Raw genomic sequence first — 17,693 nt, forward strand, 5'->3', positions numbered from 1 at the left:
GGCCTGGGAAAGGCTGCCTGGAAGATATTTATAATGACGACGGCAATTCCGGGCAGGTCCCTCAGGGAGAAAGAAAGAACGATGGGTCTTGGGAGGGCAGGGAGGGTGACAGTGGGAAAGAAACCACCTTGGGGACCCATCCCAGACACCCACGTGCAGGAGCCACACATTAAGCCCAGTGGCTGCCCTCGGGGAGCCGCTGACGTGGCCCCAGGGACGAGCTGGGCAGTGAGCGCCGAGGCCGGCCTGCCACGTTTCTCAGCAAGACTGTTTCCTCTTCGAGGGGTACAGAGAGCTCAACAGAGTGGTGTCCTGGGAATTCTTTCCAGCCTGGCCAGGAAATTCCACTAATCAGCTGCCTCATTTCCCTCCCATTAAATCAATGGAATTTCCCTTCATCAAGCTCTTCCCAAACAAAGGTTCCCCACGCTGAAGGAGAAGACGCAGACGCCCTCCACTCCAGCGTCGGGGCTCAGGGTGTGTGGGCCCCTGGCGGGGTCTGCGTGCCATCCTGACGCTCCCGGGCAGCCTGGGGCTATGGTGGTGGGGGCACGAAAGCCTGAGCTTCCGGGGCCTGGCACATTCTGTGTTCTTGATTTTATACTCCTTTTCGAAAGAAGCCCCCTCAAATAAAAATTTCAGGGCTCCCCTCCATTATGGGCTCACTCGTGTCCCCCAACCCTATTCCTGCATTTAAATCCCAACCCACAATGCCTCAGAATGGGACCGTATTTGGAGAGGGTCTTTGAAAGGATAATGAAGTTAAAAATGAGGTCCCAAGGGGGATCCCCAATCCAACCTGACCGGTCTCCTCAGAGGAGGAAAAGAGGACACAGACGTGCACAGAGGGAGGACCGGGTCGGGACATAGGAAGATGGTGGCTGTCCACACACCCAGGAGAGAGGCCTCAGGAGGAAGTGGCCCAGCCCAGCCTTGATCGGGGACTTCCCGCCTCCGGCACTGCGAGGAATCGACGTCTGGGCTGTAAGCCCCCTGCCGTCTGTGTGCCTTTCCCCACCAGCCCCAGGAACAAATACATCCCCAACAGGGGTCTGCCCGGGGGGAAGGCGAGTCACCAGACCCATTTCACAGACACAGGAGCAGAGGCTCAGGAAAGGCCAATGCCTTGTGAGAGGTCACAGGGTTCTCAGAGGAAACTCCGGGACTGGGGCCTGGGTCTCTGGGCTGCGAGGCCCGTGACTCATATCCATGGACAACAGGACACAGGTGAGGCTGAGAAGCACCTGCCAGGAGATAACTGGCAGCCTGTAGCCACCCTGGGACCCCTTAAGAACATTCTGGAAAGGCCTACCCAAAGCCTCAGACAGTTGCTCAGTCTTTGATCTAGGGATGTCATTTCCAGAAATTTCAGGAAACAAGCACTGGCACGCGCAGACATTCCCCCGCGAGGATGGCCATCACGGGACGATCGCCACCCGCCCCTCCAGGGATGGGAAAGTGCTGGACGGACTGCCCAAACAGGAGAGAGGTGCGGTGCGCCCGCCGGATGCAACTGTGTGGAGTCACCAGCAGGGATGCGGTGGGGCGGGGCGCGGGGGGGGGGGGCGGTGGTGGTGGTGGTTAGGAGCTGCGTGATGATCTAATCAGTGAAAATACGAGTACTCGACTCTCCACTCCAAGAGCCGCTGCTCTCAGCCACAGCCAGCCACTGGCTTCATCCTCCAGCCACCCGTGAGGCCGAGGCCGGCACTGTCCCCGTATCAAGGGGAGAGCACTAAAGCACAAGGAAACCAGGCGGCTGGCCGAAAGCCAGTGAGAAGCAGAGCTCCAAGCCCTGCACTCTTAGTTCTGTGACGGACGTAACCACACCGTCATTAGCTACAGAGAACCACCGAGTCACCATAATTGGATCCCGTGTGTTTTCTTCGCGCCCATGCCAAGTAAAAGGACCAGAAGGAGACACAGCACAAGCCTCACGGTAAGTCCCCCAGGTGACAGCTTACGGACGATCGGGTTTTTCGGCGGTGGGGGGGGCTTATGGGAGGCTTCTCAACCTTCTACACAAACATATAATGTCATAGAAAAAAGTTCTCACTTTTAAAACAGAAAGAAGAGAAAAAGAACGGGCTTGTCCTGGGTGTTCTGTGAGAATGAGCACAAGTCTAACTGAGCTCTCCTCCCACGGTCAAGGACACTGGCTTCCCTCCCAGGTGCCCCAGGGGCACCGTGGGTAGGCCTTGGGTGATGAGAGCCAGAGAATGCAGCCCTACCTTTCAGACTGGACTCCGTTCCTGAGCGAGCCCACGTAGGCCTTCTTTTTATCCACGGGCATCAGATCCACATAACCCCCGCTCTCGTTCTGGATGACTCCTGCGTGCACGGCCGTCTTGCAGATGCTTGAACTCTGAAAGTGAGAGAAGAGCCGGGATCAATGTCAAGGGCGCTGTGCTCCCAGGCGAGGCCCTGCTCCCACCAACCAGTACTGGGTGGCCTCGCTGGCGGGGGAGGGGGGTCGTTGATCAAGTTACCCCTAGGAAATACCCATCGCCCCCTTGATTCCTTTGGGGTCTCTCCAGAGAGACCTGGCATCCTTCATTCATACACGCATTCATTCCTTCAGCAAGGATTTTCTGAGCACCTACTGGGTGCCAGACAGTGTGCTAAATGCAGAAAAACTCAGCAGGGAACAAAATAAAGACTTGGTCTTCATGCAGTTGAGGGAGCCTGACAAGTAAGCAAATACACATATAACCAACTCTGGCTGTGAAGGAAATAAAACTGGCTCATGAGATTATGTGACTAGGTGGAGACACTCAGGATAGTTAATCCGGGAGGACTGCTCTTGGTGTGACATTTGAGATTTAATTTGGGTGAGAAAAAGGAATGGGCTACTGCCTAGAAATACCGCTGGGAAGAGCATCCCAGGCAGAGGGGACAGCATGTGCAAAGGTCCTGGGGTAAGAGTGAACCTGTCATGTCCCAGGAACAGAAAGAGGGCCAGGGTGGCTAGAATACGGCATCAGGGGAGCATAGCACGGCAGGTGGGAGAGGTGAACGGGGCCCATCCCGCGGGGCTGTGAGGATGACGGCGGGGGGGGGGGGTTAGGCTTATTCTAGGTGCTAAGGGAGCTTCTGGCTTTCAAACAGGGGTAGGGTGTGCTGTTTTCCAAACTTATCGAGCCGTCCAATTTCTGGGTTACAAACCCTCGAGTTAAATTTTCATTAGGGTCTTTAGGGAGCCAGCAGAAAAGGGATCCGCAGGACGGAATGTCTGAGACTAACTAATCCCCATGTGGGCGGCTGGTCCTCGCTCACCCTGACTGGCTGATTCAGAGGTGCCCCCGACGAGGGCCAGGGGACTGAGGCACACTCGAGGGGAAGCACCACGTGGGTGACCCTCTCCGGCCATGTCTGTGATCCTGTCCTCCAGCCTGGGGTAAAGACCCAACCCTGGCCTTGGCCGTGGGTGTCAGTCTTCACCGCAACCCAGAGCCCCGTGCAGCACCTTCACCCGGTGACGGTGCCTGACCCAAGCAGCCGCAGTGGGGGAAGACCAGATTCGGCATTTTCAACACCGGTCAGGGCGTTCTCACAAGCGGCCAGGGGCACGCGGATCGGTGTGTGGGCTCAGCAGCCTCCTTCCCCCTTGGCAGACAGAACGCGGACTCCCAGCTTCTCCAGTCCCGGCCCTGGGCGGACCGCCTCGGGCCTGGGATCTCACTTCATCTTCCAGCAGGACGGGTAAGTCCCGCCGTTCCCACTCCACAGGCCAGAGCGCGTGGGTTTGGTGAGAACCAAGAACTTGGCCGGGGCCGCGCAGACGGTGGCTTAGCCAAGATTCCTGCTGAGGTCCAGCTGAGGGAAAGTCTGTGCATCCGAGGCCCCCAGAGGCACGGCCCCCGGAGAGTCCGCATCCCTGTCTCTGAGCCTGTGACCACGTGAGCTCCCGTGGCCAAAGGACGCCGCACATGGGACGGAGGTAAGGACTTTGAGGAGGAGAGGAGCCCGGAGTCATCACAAGGGTCCTTCTAAGAGGGAGGCCAGCGGGGCAGAGATGGGGAGACAGCGCTGAAGATGCCAGACTCGGGGGGCTGCGAGCAGGGGCTGTGGGCGGCTTTTGGAAAGTGGGAAAGGCACGAAAACATAGGTGCCCCTGCGGGGGGCCTCCAGAAGGAACAGAGCTCTGCCGACAGCCTGACCTGCACCCGGGGAGGCCCGTGCTGGGCTTCGGACCTCCAGACTGTGAGAGGAGGGCCACCAAGTTACTAAGTGTGTGCTCATTTATCACAGCGGCCCTAAGAAACACATACCGCTTCTGATGGGACATCCATCAGGCCCCTTAAGTGAGGACTTCCAAATACTCAGGAAACAGAGTCACCAGGGGAACGGCCCCCGAGACTCCGGTAACGGGTTGAGTCAAGCTGACCAAGCCAGCAGCTCATTCTAGCTCAGCAAGCTGCCAGCTTAGAGGCGGAGTCAGAATGACATCTACAGGCCAGACCTAGTGACCTGGTGGCCCGTGGCTGCGGCCCTCATCAGCTTAGTCTGCAGACTCCGTGTGTGTCGAGCGGGGAGAGGGGGTGGTGCTTTGTGCAGGGAGTGGAGGCGAGGCCACTGTGGACTGGGACCCAAGTTTGCAAACACTCCCTGGCAAGGGTCACTCAGTGCGGGGGGGTGGGTGCATGTGAGTGCCCGGACTTGGCTGTCCTCAAGGCCACCTGTTTGCACAGTACATGGGGGGTCCCAACCATTGGTTAACCCAGCCAGAACCTCCTTCATGACGAGAGTAGGCTGGGGAAGAGGAATCCTGTAGGATCCTGCTTACACGGGGCTTCAGACGCGGTCGGGTCCGCAGACCGAGAACGTGGAATGGGGTAGGTACCCCGAGCTGCCCTTTGAATGGGACAAGGAACCCATCAAGCAGGTTCTTAACACCAGACGGGAGTGAACAGATTCAAGTGGGCTCTTTGAAAATCCCGACTTGAAATCTCACACAGATTTGGAATCTCACATGTTGGGAACCTGGGGCAGTCCCTCTTAGGGACGCCCCGCCAGGTGGTGGGCTCCTGCCCCCTTCCTTCAAAACTGGGTCCTGCTGGAAAAGTCGCTGGTTTTGCATCAGAAGAAAATCGCTTCTCGGCACCAGAGGCCGCCCCGATGGGTCCCTGGGAAGTGCGCCGTGCTGTGGGCCGGGCAGAGCGAGAGAGCCCGGGGAAGTCCCACACCAAGGACTTGAGAGCCCGAGTGCCCGCTCTCTGGGACTGAGTTGTCAGAGTCACCGAAGGCCACGTATGATTCTGGGTCGACACATCCTTTCCTCTTTGATAAACGGACAAGGGCGGGGCTCCTCCGCCAAGCGGGCTCTGGGAGACCGGGGAGGCCCCTGAGCGGCGTATCAGCAAGACGTTCCTTGGCGCCAGCGTGGGACGTGGGGAACCCCCGGGAAGCGGGGGCAGCTCGAGCTCGCTGCTTCGCCCGCACGAGGAAGCCTTTTTAATTATCCCCCTGGAGAAAGGATCCGTAAGTTTCCAGTCCTCCAAAGGGTTTGTGTCCCCCAAAGATTCAGAAGCAGGGCACGGGCGACCGCCTCAGAGAGAGACGGAGACTTCAGGGTTCCCTAAACGCAGGGTTGGGGGGTGGTGAGCCATGCGGGTACGAACGTGCGTGCTCTCCTCCCCGGCGGACGCTTCTCCCGTCTCTCCGGCCACCGCTCACTCCGCTGACCCAGTCACCGGGCGTGAGGCCCGGGGCTGCTTCGGCCGCAGCAGCCGGTGGGTGGGAGGACCCGAGCCCACCGCCCGCAGACCCTGTCCTGGAGGTACATCCTTGGGCCGAAACGCTGCCAGGAGGTGCCGCGGTCTGGTTTTGCGTCCTCTGTGACAGTCCTTTGCCTCCTGTCCCCGGAGGATTTCTGGACGCTCGTGGTACCCAAGTTTTCCGTGATAACGTCAAGCTGCGGCCACGAGCATGAGACCCTCACGTGGGCAGCAGGTGTTTCTCACGAGAGAGGCGCGGCTCTCTCCGCGACCGACACACCCTCTGCAAGCAGCCGCAGCGCTGGGCAACCGTCTTCCCGTTTCTCGCCCTTCCTTCATCACGTCTCCTCGCACGAAGCTTCCGTAAACATGCAGGCCGTCCGCCTTCTCTTCCCAGGCCCTGAGCCACGCAGATAAACGGCTGCCACCCGCAGGAATCGGGTCTCAGAGAGGCCGGAGCTCGTCCTGCCTCCACCACTTGTCCGCCGGGTGGCCTCGAATGACGTGTTTTTGGCCCCAAGAGCCCTTATTTTCTCAGTACAAAGGGCGGGTCATCATCACAGGTAACATTTTCAAGCATTCACCAAGGCAGGCCCTGCTGTCCGAGCTCCTGTGCAGTGATGGAGAATTCTCTCAACAACCCCGCGAGGTGGGTGTTATTATCCTCTCTTAGCAGACGAGCGGAACAAGGTTCAGGGAGGTTCAGGGACTTGCCCCAAACCACTCAGCCGGCAAACAGCAGAGTCAGGACTGCGCCCCCCCAGCCACCCCCCAGAGCCAGCAAGCTGTCCACCATTCCTCATGGGACTGTGAGGGCCGGAGAGAACTATCTGGAAGACGCAACAAGCTCAGGGCTTGAACGCAGGCTTGCCGCCGGCAGCAGTCAGGAGATGTTAGTTGGTAAGGCAAGTGGCACCACCGTGATCATCACTGCCACCGTCACCGAGAATGCTCCAGGGACTGTCGTCCCGGAACAGCGGCATCAGCGTCATCCGGGAACTCGTTACCAATGCAGATTCTCTGGCTCTTCTCCAGACTCACTGAGTCAGAAAGGCTGGGGTGGGGCCCAGAAATCTGTCAGAACGAGCCCTCTGGGGAACTCTGGTGTGTGCCCAAGGGTGAGAACTTATCCAGCCACCGAGGGAGTCGGGGAGGACAGATGAGAAAACCCAAGGCTCAGAGTAGGAGAAAGGCTCACCCGCGATCTCACAATCGGGTCTTAACTCGCATCTTGTGACCCAGACCTTGCTCTCTGGGCTACATCCTGCTGCTTCTCCTGCCGGCCGCTCACCACGGAGGGAGGGGACGGGCAAATAACGCACTCCCGGTGAGCAGGCAGGAATGGTGGCATGATTGGGCCCTTCGAAGATTTGGAGACAACTCTCCCAAAATAAATCTCTTAGCTAAACAGACATTTTCCAACAGGCATCATCATTTCCCAGAATCCAGAGTGACCTAGAAACCGAGCCCAGGAAAGAACCTTTGAGACGGACGGAACTCCCTCCCTCTGTCCTTACTCCTCCCCTCTCCCCTCCCTGTCCCCCCTCTCTTTGTCTCTTTCTTTCTCCCTTCCTTATTTTTGGAAGAGCTTAATATTTAAACATCAACTAATTTAGTATCTTCATGTATTTATTCCTTCAACAGACATTAACTGAACAGTCATTATGTGCCAAGCCCTGGGCTGAGCACTGTGGTTGCAAGAGCTCGAAACCCTGGAGAACAAGTTAAAGACCACATATAGGTCTCTACTCCCATGCCTGTTCCCATCAGCGTAATTATGAGTGCAGGTACATTCCAGCAAGCCAGAACAGGGGAGGACAACAATACCTAGAAATGGTGTTCTTAAAGAATCTAAAACATAGTAAAATTTTTACATTATTATTAATTTTCATCAAGTCCTCTTCGCATTTCTAAGTTTAAAAAAAAAAAACTTTATATGTTTAGCTGCTATGTTGTTTGGCGCATACAGATTTTATCTCACACCTTCACAAACTGTACCTTTCGTGTCGTTCCACAAGAATTGTGTTGTCCCGTTCAGGATGTTTAACCTTAAATTCCACTTTAACAGACGGGAATATTGCCAATGCTGCTTGACTGTTTCTCTGTATTTGGCTAGAATCACTTGGCCTATCTCTTTATTTTCAAGGCGTTTTAAAATCAAAGTTTGGCTCAAACATTTTGTTTAACATTGATATACAATACTTTACTCCATTAAGCTTTTAAAAATCAATTTTGGCTGAATGGCTCCTGAGAAGAAAAAGACTCGGAGAGGAAAGGAAAAAGTTGGGGGAGAAAAAAGGTTAGCCATGAAGACTGCTTTGACTTAGTGACCTCAGATTTACAGGAATCTGGAACCAATGAAGCAGACGGAGGCAAAGATGGTGGTGGTGTGTGGGAGAGAACAATTAAGATGAAGACAGAAAAAAGCTGAGTAAAAATGTTAGCTGAGGATGGGTGATGCTGATCTAATCAGGAAATGTTAGGTCTCAAAGATTCCTTGGACTAGAAAATCCCAGCTGGCTCATTCTACAGAGAGGTACGCAACTTGGCGAGAAGATCACACAGCCTGGTGGACAGGGCTGTGACCACATTCCCATCCTTTGGGACACCATGTGTCTTAACCCCGGGCAACTGGAGGGAACAGACTACATTCTGGACGATTCACTCGGAAAAATCAGGCTAAAGCTTCCTTACTAAAGTTAGCAAGGAAATGTGGAAGAACAGACTGCAGTGTGATAAGAGTGGTTATGAACAAGTTGTCAATTCGTGTAATTTGTATTTCCTTCTGTGTGCTTTTAGCTAAGTGGGGACACGCGGTGACTGGAGTGGACCAGTTCTAGAACTGCATCAGGAGAGCTGGAAGGATGACTGAAGTAGCTGGAGAAATGAAGCGTTAAAGACATGATACCTTAAAGCCTACACATTAAAAATGCACAGGAATGGGGAGGCACAATTCGATTTACCGAACCATGAAAACATTCGCACACGATGAGGTCCACAGGCATCTGCAAGCACACGCACACACCAGTGGAAGTACCAAGATGACCACACACGGTGCAACCAGGGCCGGGGTCGCAGAAAGAAGTGATCTCAATTTCGCTCAGAGCACGGGAATGAGATCTCAGGTTTCTGGTATCCAGACCTTAGAACATCGTTTTTGAGGTCTGAGCATGCTTGGAGAGGAGGCCACTGAAAATGTCGGCATACTCACGTCTGCGTAGATGTTAGTTCCAAACACAGGAGCCCAGTAGGATGGCTCGTCTTTGCAGTGTGCTGGACACCGAACCCTGGAAAACCAGACACATGCGTGTGATGGTTCTGATCAGCAGAAGACAAAAGTTCTTGAGAAGCAGCTGGCCTTCCCCATTTGGATTTCAAGATCTAGCGGCTTACCCGGGAAAGGAAACTATCACACAGTTAACTCTTTAAGAAAAATAACATCTCTTCCCACCCTAGCGGTGGTAAAGATGTTTTCTCTCTTTGTAAGCACCGCATATAGAATTTTCCAACTCCGTACAAAGGAGACACGCAGAAATAACACAGCAAAAGAGGATAAATGCGTAAGAGAGTCGAATACGGGATTGTGAGAGACGGTACCTCCCGTTCTCGGGCGTCGGCCGGTTCATATCATGAGTACATTGTGGAGATTATAATCAATCGACTTGGTCAAAGGCCACTTTCCTGTGTGAGGGAGGAAAGGGTGGAGAGCCCTCCCCTCAGTGAGTCAAACTATCCCAGGGAGGGAGCACTGATAACCTGTGGCCGAAGGGGTCAGATCACCACTGGGTCAGTCACCACTTCCTGCTATAGGCAGAGAGGATGAGGACAGCACCTCAAACTGGAAATGGGTGGGTCCTAGGTGGTGGAAGAGATTCAAACCAGGGGGAAAAGCACGAACTTTATTTAAGAAAAGGTTTTTTTGCCTTTATCTGGAACAGTACACCATGTTGCTGGAGCCAAGATGGCGGCCGGAAACCATCTGGCCCCGAGAGAGACAGGATTCTGGCAGGGAAGAGAGCCCAGGCAAAGGCAGTGAGAAGCTAAAACAGTCTGGAGACGTGGGGGAGGGGACAAGAGTGGGCGGAGAGGAGGAGGATGTGCATGTGAGATGCTCAAAAAGAAAAAAGAATTTGGGCAAGAAAATTCTTGCCTACTGTTTCTAGAATGGCAGGTCAGAAACCAGTCTCTTCTGTACTTGCACTATGTCCAGTTTTTTGTTGTTGTTCATTTGTGTTTTCTGAAATAACTTCCTTCTGCTTCTGCTTAAGATTTAGGTGAATGATTTAATATTCAGTAAAAGGTTGTCCTCCTTGATTGAACATTCAAAGGGGGTCAGCATGGTGATGGCCGTGGCCTTGGGAGCCCGTGAGAAAGCCCCAAGGGGAACGTGGGCCACAGAGGGGAGGACCTGGGGTCCCCGCTCAGTGTCTCCTCCCTCACCAGACCCTCCTGGGGCTCTTCCCTGCTCACACCTTGGGGGTGTCCACAGGTTAGTTTGAGGTCAGTCTGTAAGAAAATCCATAGGCCTCAAGGCCCCCAGAGAAGGGGTCACAGCTCGGAGAGGACCTATTAGGTACGTCAGAAGCAGATGTTACCAAATGTTACTTTATTTCCGGTTGCATCACCCTCCAAAAATCAGCCAGTAAAGGTTGGTGGGGGGGAACGCATTTAAAATCTACTCTTTAGACAAACTGTGGTCCAGGCACAGACTAGAACCCCGCACGGCGAGAGGAGAGAAGAGACCACCAATGTGCTCGTGGCACAGAAGAAACTCAAAAGAAAGAAGCCAGACACGAAAGGCTCCATACTAGGACGGCTCTGTTTAGGCGAAATGCTGGGAAAGGCAAAATTATAGTGACAGAACGAGACCAGTGGTTGGTAGGGACACGGGGACGGAAGTGGAAGGAGAGAGGTGACTTGAGGCAACTTCCTCGCATGATGGACACTCGATCGTGGTGGTGGCAGCATGACGGGGACGTCTGTCGAGACACATCGGACTATACACTCATGGTGGGTGGGTTTTATCATGTGCAAGTTACACCTCAGAAAAGCTGGGCTGTAATGAGCCGATTCTCAAGTGACCCAGAGAAAATGTCAGAGATGAAGCCCAAGAACCAAGGGGCGGATTTAAAGGGGACAGGGGGCCCCACGAAGCTTTTAGTATGGTGATTCCCTGCTGGGCCTCTCCCTGAGACTCAGATCTCAGTGGTCTGGGCAGGGGCCTGGGAAATCTGTTCTGTTGATGTCCCTCAGGCAATTCCAACCCCACCCGCCCCCCCACCCCGCAGCCAGGGTGAAGAACCAGGGGTCTCGGGGAGAGGTGCAGTGGGTCTGGGACTCTGAGCACAAAGCAGTCAGTTTCCCGGGCATCCGCACCAAAAGGCCACACCTTGGTTATGCTTCGCTGCATGAGATGACACCCCAACCCAGCCCTATGCCTCCTTCCCTCAGCCCTCGTGTTTGCAACACCAGAGGCCAGTGAGCCTTACCTGGGGCAGTGGGTCCCTGCCTTCTCGAATGGGCAGAGCTGGGCGACGGTGCTGTAACAGTCCACGTCCTGCACTGGGGAGAGGAACACGGTGGGAAACGGTCAGGTCATTGGCAAGCCTGGGTCTCAGGCCTCCAGCCTGTGAGATGGCCCGCCGGCCCCCAGGTCCTAGGGCCTCATGGGACCCTCGCACGGAGGCGGGATGAGAAGCCAGGAGCTGCTGAGGCCTAGCACTGCGGGCACCTCACCTCGGGCCCCTCAATGGGTGAGACGCCCCACAGCCCGAGTGTGTCCACAGCTCCCCTGGACCGACAATGCCTCTCATTGCTCCCTTCCTTGGTCCTCATGGCAAGTATTATTCTAATTATCCAGAGGAGGAAGCAGAGGCCCAAAGGCCGGAGGCTACCCTGGGTCTGCACGGGACATGGTGGGAAGCGGGTTTCTGATTCCTGGCCTAGAACCCCGCTTCTAGGTCACTTGTTTTTAACAACGGAGGTAAGAAAGCGGCTCTTACACTTGCTGCCTGTGGTCTCTGAGCACACGTCCTCAGCTAGCCCCAGGTGTGGCAAACATTTCCCAAAGGGCCAGAGGCTAAATATTCCTGGCTTGGCCGCCGTATGCTACACGGCAACCACTCGACTCTGCTACTGTAGTAGAAACCAGCCACAGCAGATGTGGAAATGAGTGGGAGTGACTATGTGCCAATAAAACTTTATTTGCAAAGACGGACAGCAGGAAGGATTTGGCCCTGAGGGTGGTCGTTTCCGCCAACCCCTGGTCCGGCCTATCATCTGGACAGGCCCAAGATCTAGGTAGCCATCCAACAACAGGGACTGGTTCTGTACCCCACGGGACGCTGTACAACGGAAGGCAAGGGAGGTCATTAAAATTAGGTTGAGGACACCACTAAAAGGCACAGAATAATACATCATTATTTAATTCTCTTTCAATTCTTGAAAGCGTATCAATGCATTACCAGTGCAAATACTGTTAATCATCAGGAAAATAAACCATAAAGGTATCCACCAAAATGTTCACAATGTTATCTCTGAGTGGCGGAAACTGGGCCAAATCCTTTTTTTTTTTTTTAATGCTTCTTTGTATTTTTAAATTATCTGGAATAAATAGGTCTTACTTTTGCAAAATGGAAAAAAAAAAGCCACTACATGTTTTTATAAAAACACCTAACCAGATATTCCTGCATCCAGGGCCCATGACGACAAGAACCGCTTTCCCAAAGGAAAGGAAGGGTCGGCGGGTCCATTTCCTGAGGAAGTATCTCTGCTTGCCTGGGACTACTTCAGTCAAGTGCCCAGGCTGGGAAGTTCGAATTCACAGCTCCCCTCTGCCCATGGCCTGCTCTCCCAGGGATGCATCCCACCCTGCCACATGAACGTGCCCTAGGCAATAGGAAATACAGGCAATAGAAAAGCCAGGCCAGAGACGGCAAGTACGTGCCACGTGCTTCCTGCCGTTTCCCTTCCGTGTTCGTGCAGACGTTACTGGCCTAGCAACCCCCGTTTTCTGATGAGCCCAGAATGGGGCTTCAACACCCTTCCCACGGGCTCCCGCTGCTGCTGTCCACCAGTAGAAACGGACGCTTCCTACCAGGCGCTCTAGACCCAGGCATTGGAATTTCTGGGACACTCAGCTGGGAGCCCCAGTCCTATTTCTGGTTTATTTAGCAACTGAAGGCCAATGCCACGTTCAGATATGTTTAGAAAGTAGTTAAAGAACTGACCTCATCAGGAAAAAGCCTTACATGCTGAGAACAGCCGCGGTAGCAGGCATCAAATGCATTTAATCACAAGCTAAGGAGAACGAAACTCCAGGGAAACTCAAGATCACCTGTGTATTATGGTCACACACAGAAAAAGACTGGCCAGCTTACCTTTTACTTTTGACACCACGAAGGAGCTGGAAGGCTTGTATTTGCTGGAAAAGAAAACATGAGCGAAATGCAAACAGACTCATTCCTAAAAGAGCAAGATTGCTCCTGCGTTTGTTTTCAGCCTTGACTTTTTATCTTCCCGTCTTTTTAGATTCCTACCAGCCCGAAAGCCCTTAGAACATCCCAGAATAGGACTCGTTAACCTTCTCTGTGCCGAGAACCCCTCCAACAGCCTGGTGAAGCCTAGGGACCCCTTCTCAGGATAATGACTTTAAAAGGCATATGATAAATTTAGAAGATTAACAGGGAGTCAGTTATTAGTGATGCTTTTTGTTATCCAAGGATTAAGGCGGCTTTGCATCTGAGTGATAGCCGAACTTCCTTGTGAACACAGTAAACACACAGTAGAGAGGCGAGTCTTCTAACCACTATCCTTTTAGGGTAATGATGGCAGAGACCGGGTTTTCAGATTCCCCCCCTGGCCCCCGCAACTGGATTTCTCCCAGTGAGAGGGTCGCTGGCCCCGCTAACGCTACTCTGGTTTGGGGCTGGCATTCATACCGGCAGGAAATACATTTCAATTAGAAGTTAAAGAAAACAAAGCTCTGATCTTTGTGTCGATGTTTGCAGACTCCCTAAAACACAAAGAACCCCGCTCCAGATGCAAAGTTGGCCTCCAGGAGGGCCCAGAAGCGGCTCCAGGACAAGCATGCCAGGCCACGCGGGGCCCAGACCCGGGTGGAGCCCGTGCTGAGCCTCGTGTGGCTGGCGTTAGGTCACTCGGACTCCGAGAACATGTTCTTTGCTTCCGGTTAGACTTCCGCGCTCGTGTTTACACAACCCCCGAGTCCCTAGCTAAAATGAAGAGAGAATTTTGCAAGACCTCTTGAAGAAGCAGGCCTTTCAAAAGGGAATGACTCATGTGCTTTCTGAAATGTCCTGAGCGGAGCTCCCTGGAACACACACACAGGGGCTCTGGTCCCCATGGTCCTTGCTATAGATCTTGGCATAGGCACTGACACGGGAAAGTTCTCTTGAGGTGATGCGCCATGGCCCGGGGCTGTGGGGGGCTGAGGCAGGGTCCCCAATGTCCCCGCTAGGCTGGGCTGGGCTCTAGGTCCTGGATGGGGAAGGGGCCCCTGGGCGTGGGGTGGGGGAGCGTTCTCAGGGCTCTGGGCAACAGATCTTTCCTCGTAACAGTGGAAGAAGAGTCACGTCATGTTAAAAATTGACTGACTGTAGCTCTGGGGACAAGACGGGGGTCAGCTCTGGGTCCTACCAGGGCCCTCTTTCACAAGCAAGGTGCTGCCACCCAGAAGGGGTGAAGAAACTGGACCAAGATCAGGGGAGGGGGCAGAGCCCACTGCTGGGCTCTGTGCTCCCCAGTTCCTTTATGGCTCTGACTCTACGGACAGACCACGATGTGGCCTCCCCCACCGCGAAAGTCAGGATGGGGAGGACAGCCTGCCCAGTGTCCATCTGCAGACCTAGTTGTAAAACGGTATCTTCTACCAAAAAAAAAAAAAAGAAAGAAAGAAAGAAAAAAAAAAGTCAATCTATTTTTAAAAATGAAAAGCCTCATTCTCTAGAAAGAAAAAAAAAATGCTCCTCAAGAATAAACCTATAAACTCAAGGATAGGAAGCAAAGAGACGGTCGAAACTCAGCCCAAAGGAAACGCAGGAAAACCCACACAGGGGAGAGATGGCACATCGCCTGTGGGGGGAATTTTGAGCTACGGAGTTAAGTCTTCATAGGTTTTTTTCTTTTCCTGCTTCTTTATATTGTCGGGTGCTTCTCGAAACTTCGACAATATCTTCATAACCAGGAAGAAGGAACCCTCATCGTAGTTACCTCAAAGACTCCACGCCATTCCTCTCAGACCGGACGAAGAAGGGGACCTTCCCGTTCCTGGTGACGTCCACCAGGCCACCTTTGGCGTCCAGGATTCCGTAGTGAATGGCGGCCCGGCATATGCTGGACGACTGGAGGCAGGGACAGGGGGCACCGTAAGTACATCTGAATTCACCTTTGTCCGGGCTTCTTTAGAAATGTCCAGGGTGTTTGTCCTCAACCCACAGAAAAGCCGAAACGTCTGGCCAAAGTTCACCCCACTTCTGACTCAACCTTTCTCTAGAACACGTCTTTGTTCCTGGGGCTGCTTATCTCAGAAAACTCATCCGAGGGGCTTTACGAATGGAGAGCGGTGACAAACAGCCCTTTCTCCCCATCCAGTGGAGCATGTTAACGCCCCGTCTAGGATGCAGACTCCCCTTCCGAGGGGGAGCCCCCGTTCCCCCAAAGTGGCTTTACTAGTCTGTGCGCCCAGAGACAGGCGCGGGTCGGCTCTTGGACCGAGGCAGGGGAAGGAAATCCTGTCGTGTGAAAACCACCCGCCTCCCTTCCACACCCACGACGGCCGTCCGCGTGGGCACTTACGCTTTCGTAGAAGAGAGTCCCGAAGACCTTGGCCTGGTTGTTCAGACAGCCCGCGGGGCACTGGTACCTGATGGAGAAGAGAGCAGATTTTCGGAGGTGAACGTGTTGAGGGACTCTCACCAGGAATCTACCCGGGTTCGTCTCCTTCAAAAGCTCGACTCTGACCTCAGAGAGGAGCTCCGGGGACGCGAAACCCGCTGTGTCCGGGCGAGTCACGGTTTCCCCAGGCTGGAGTTCCCGCCAACACCATTCCAGGCTCAACCGGGCCTTTTTTTCACGTGTTTAAGACTCGTGGTGAAGGCAGAGGTGCACATTCAAGGACAATTCACAGAAGACAAGTGGTTTCGAAGGCGCACACGCACACGCACGTTCTCGAACACCCATCGTCGAAGAAGGTACAGCTGGAGAGGACATGCCTCCTTCCAGGCGTCGAACCACAAGGGTGTTTTTTTTTTATTTAGAATAAAATCCAGTGAGGATGCTCCTGCCCCCTGAAATGCCTAAATCAATCTTTCCAGAAAGCCTTAAAAATTCACTTTCTCCCATTCTAGAACTTTCCTTGAGGGCATATGAACCCGAGCCAGAGGTCGGAAAGTCGGACCCCGTGTTATTCCAAGTGTCTGGCATCATGAAAAACTAGAAATGAAACCAGCACCGCCCAAGGAACGGCCAAGCCTGTGTTTGCACGGCCGTATGTTGGAGTCTGATGCGTTCCCCGAGCAATGAAGTCTTTGAAAAGTACGTGACTTGGGAAAATCTTAAATGAAAATGGTAGCTCATAAGCTTCAGCGTCAGCGGCGGGAACCTCCCCAGGGCCCAGAGAACACAGGGAAAGGGACTACATCTAATTGATACAGATCAAGGAGATGCTGCGACACTGGTTTTTTTTCTTTAAATGCTGGCGGTGGTGCTGTTTTCCTGAATTACTTCCCCTAAACAAGAACAACTTTTAAAGTTGGGGGGGGGAAGGGCCCAACAGATATTATTTTTGTCAAAACACTGGGTGATGGGATGCCTTCGAGGAGACGGACGGTGGACGCACTTGAATTATATAGTTCTCCATCGGTGGCCTCGGACAGTCCCTCTCCCTGCTTGCGGTGGGTCCCAGCAAGCCCCGACTCTGGAACTTTCTCAAGGCTATCTGTGCGTGTTCTCCGAACTTCTCATTTCTCCCACTGACTGCTCAGGCGTGATGCTCTCGTAATGAGCTCGTGGCCCAGAAAGGCACGGCAGCGCCAAGGGACCACTGAGCGTTCCAGACACCCCAGAGCTGTGCAGACATGCCCAGACACCGTGCATGGGGACGGCAGAGCCAGCAGCCCTCGGTGCCACAGGCTGCCCATCTCACCAGCAGACCGGCCGATTTCCTCTGCAGCACACGCCGGCCAGCTGCTCGGGGGACGCACGAGTCCTGGAGCGACCTCATCCCGGGTGGCTCAAAGTCTACTTCCTGACACTCGTGCCCAAGTCCAGCGGTGGGGCGGGGGGGGAGGGGGCGTCCTCCTGGCAAACCAAATTCCATAGCCCCACAGCATGAAGTAGGAACCATTACTTTCTCTTTTAGGTAACACGGTTTGCCTTAAAGGAACGGCTGCCAGAAGCCGGAGCAAGAGGGGTAAAGACCACTCGCGACCGCGGACGTGGTTGTCCAACCGTGACCTGAGGCTCCTCGCAAGGCTGCCGCACCTGCCGGCCATTTGCTGCCAGGAAGAGCAGCCTAGCAGCCGCATTGCCAAAACCGATCCCGTCCTTCTTGGCCACCCGTCTCCGACATCTGGATGGACAAGGCTGAGGGAGTCCATCGGCGAGAGGACGTCATTTGACGACCGGGGAACACACTGGCCCGCGGCATCTGTCAGTGGCCAACACCGCCAGCTCACGCGTGCCCTCCCACGGCCCCTGCCCTCACATCCCCTGCACGGCACCCCGGGCCACCCTGTGACCCCCTTCACACACCCAGCTGGAGTGGAGCCCCGACCTCGCGAGGTCTCCTGGGGGTGACCTGACCCCTCCGGGAACGGTGCGCAGTTTCTGGCGCCATCTGTAGTCACCACAGCTGGAGGTGGGGGTGCTCCTGGCATCCAGGGCCTTGAGGCCAGAATGCTGCTCGTTCCCTACAGGCCACAGAACAGCCTCACCACAGAGACTCATCCGGCCCTA

General features: G+C 54.2%; 1 protein-coding gene across 2 annotated transcripts in view; it reads right to left on the minus strand.

The window, feature by feature from the left end:
- Window positions 1-17,693, minus strand: part of CRISPLD2 (cysteine rich secretory protein LCCL domain containing 2) — a gene marked incomplete at its 5' end in the record, with an annotated part of 47,253 nt that overhangs the window by 11,473 nt on the left and 18,087 nt on the right. For both annotated transcript variants that reach the window (XM_080828429.1, XM_080828430.1), the window contains 6 exons: window positions 2,232-2,365; window positions 8,929-9,004; window positions 11,207-11,279; window positions 13,097-13,140; window positions 14,949-15,079; window positions 15,534-15,600. In XM_080828429.1, the coding sequence (XP_080684555.1) occupies window positions 2,232-2,365; window positions 8,929-9,004; window positions 11,207-11,279; window positions 13,097-13,140; window positions 14,949-15,079; window positions 15,534-15,600 (525 nt within the window). The remainder of the gene's footprint in view (window positions 1-2,231; window positions 2,366-8,928; window positions 9,005-11,206; window positions 11,280-13,096; window positions 13,141-14,948; window positions 15,080-15,533; window positions 15,601-17,693) is intronic.

This window comes from Martes martes (genome assembly GCF_963455335.1).
Source record: "Martes martes genome assembly, chromosome: 17".
In the NCBI taxonomy this organism is placed as follows: domain Eukaryota; kingdom Metazoa; phylum Chordata; class Mammalia; order Carnivora; family Mustelidae; genus Martes; species Martes martes.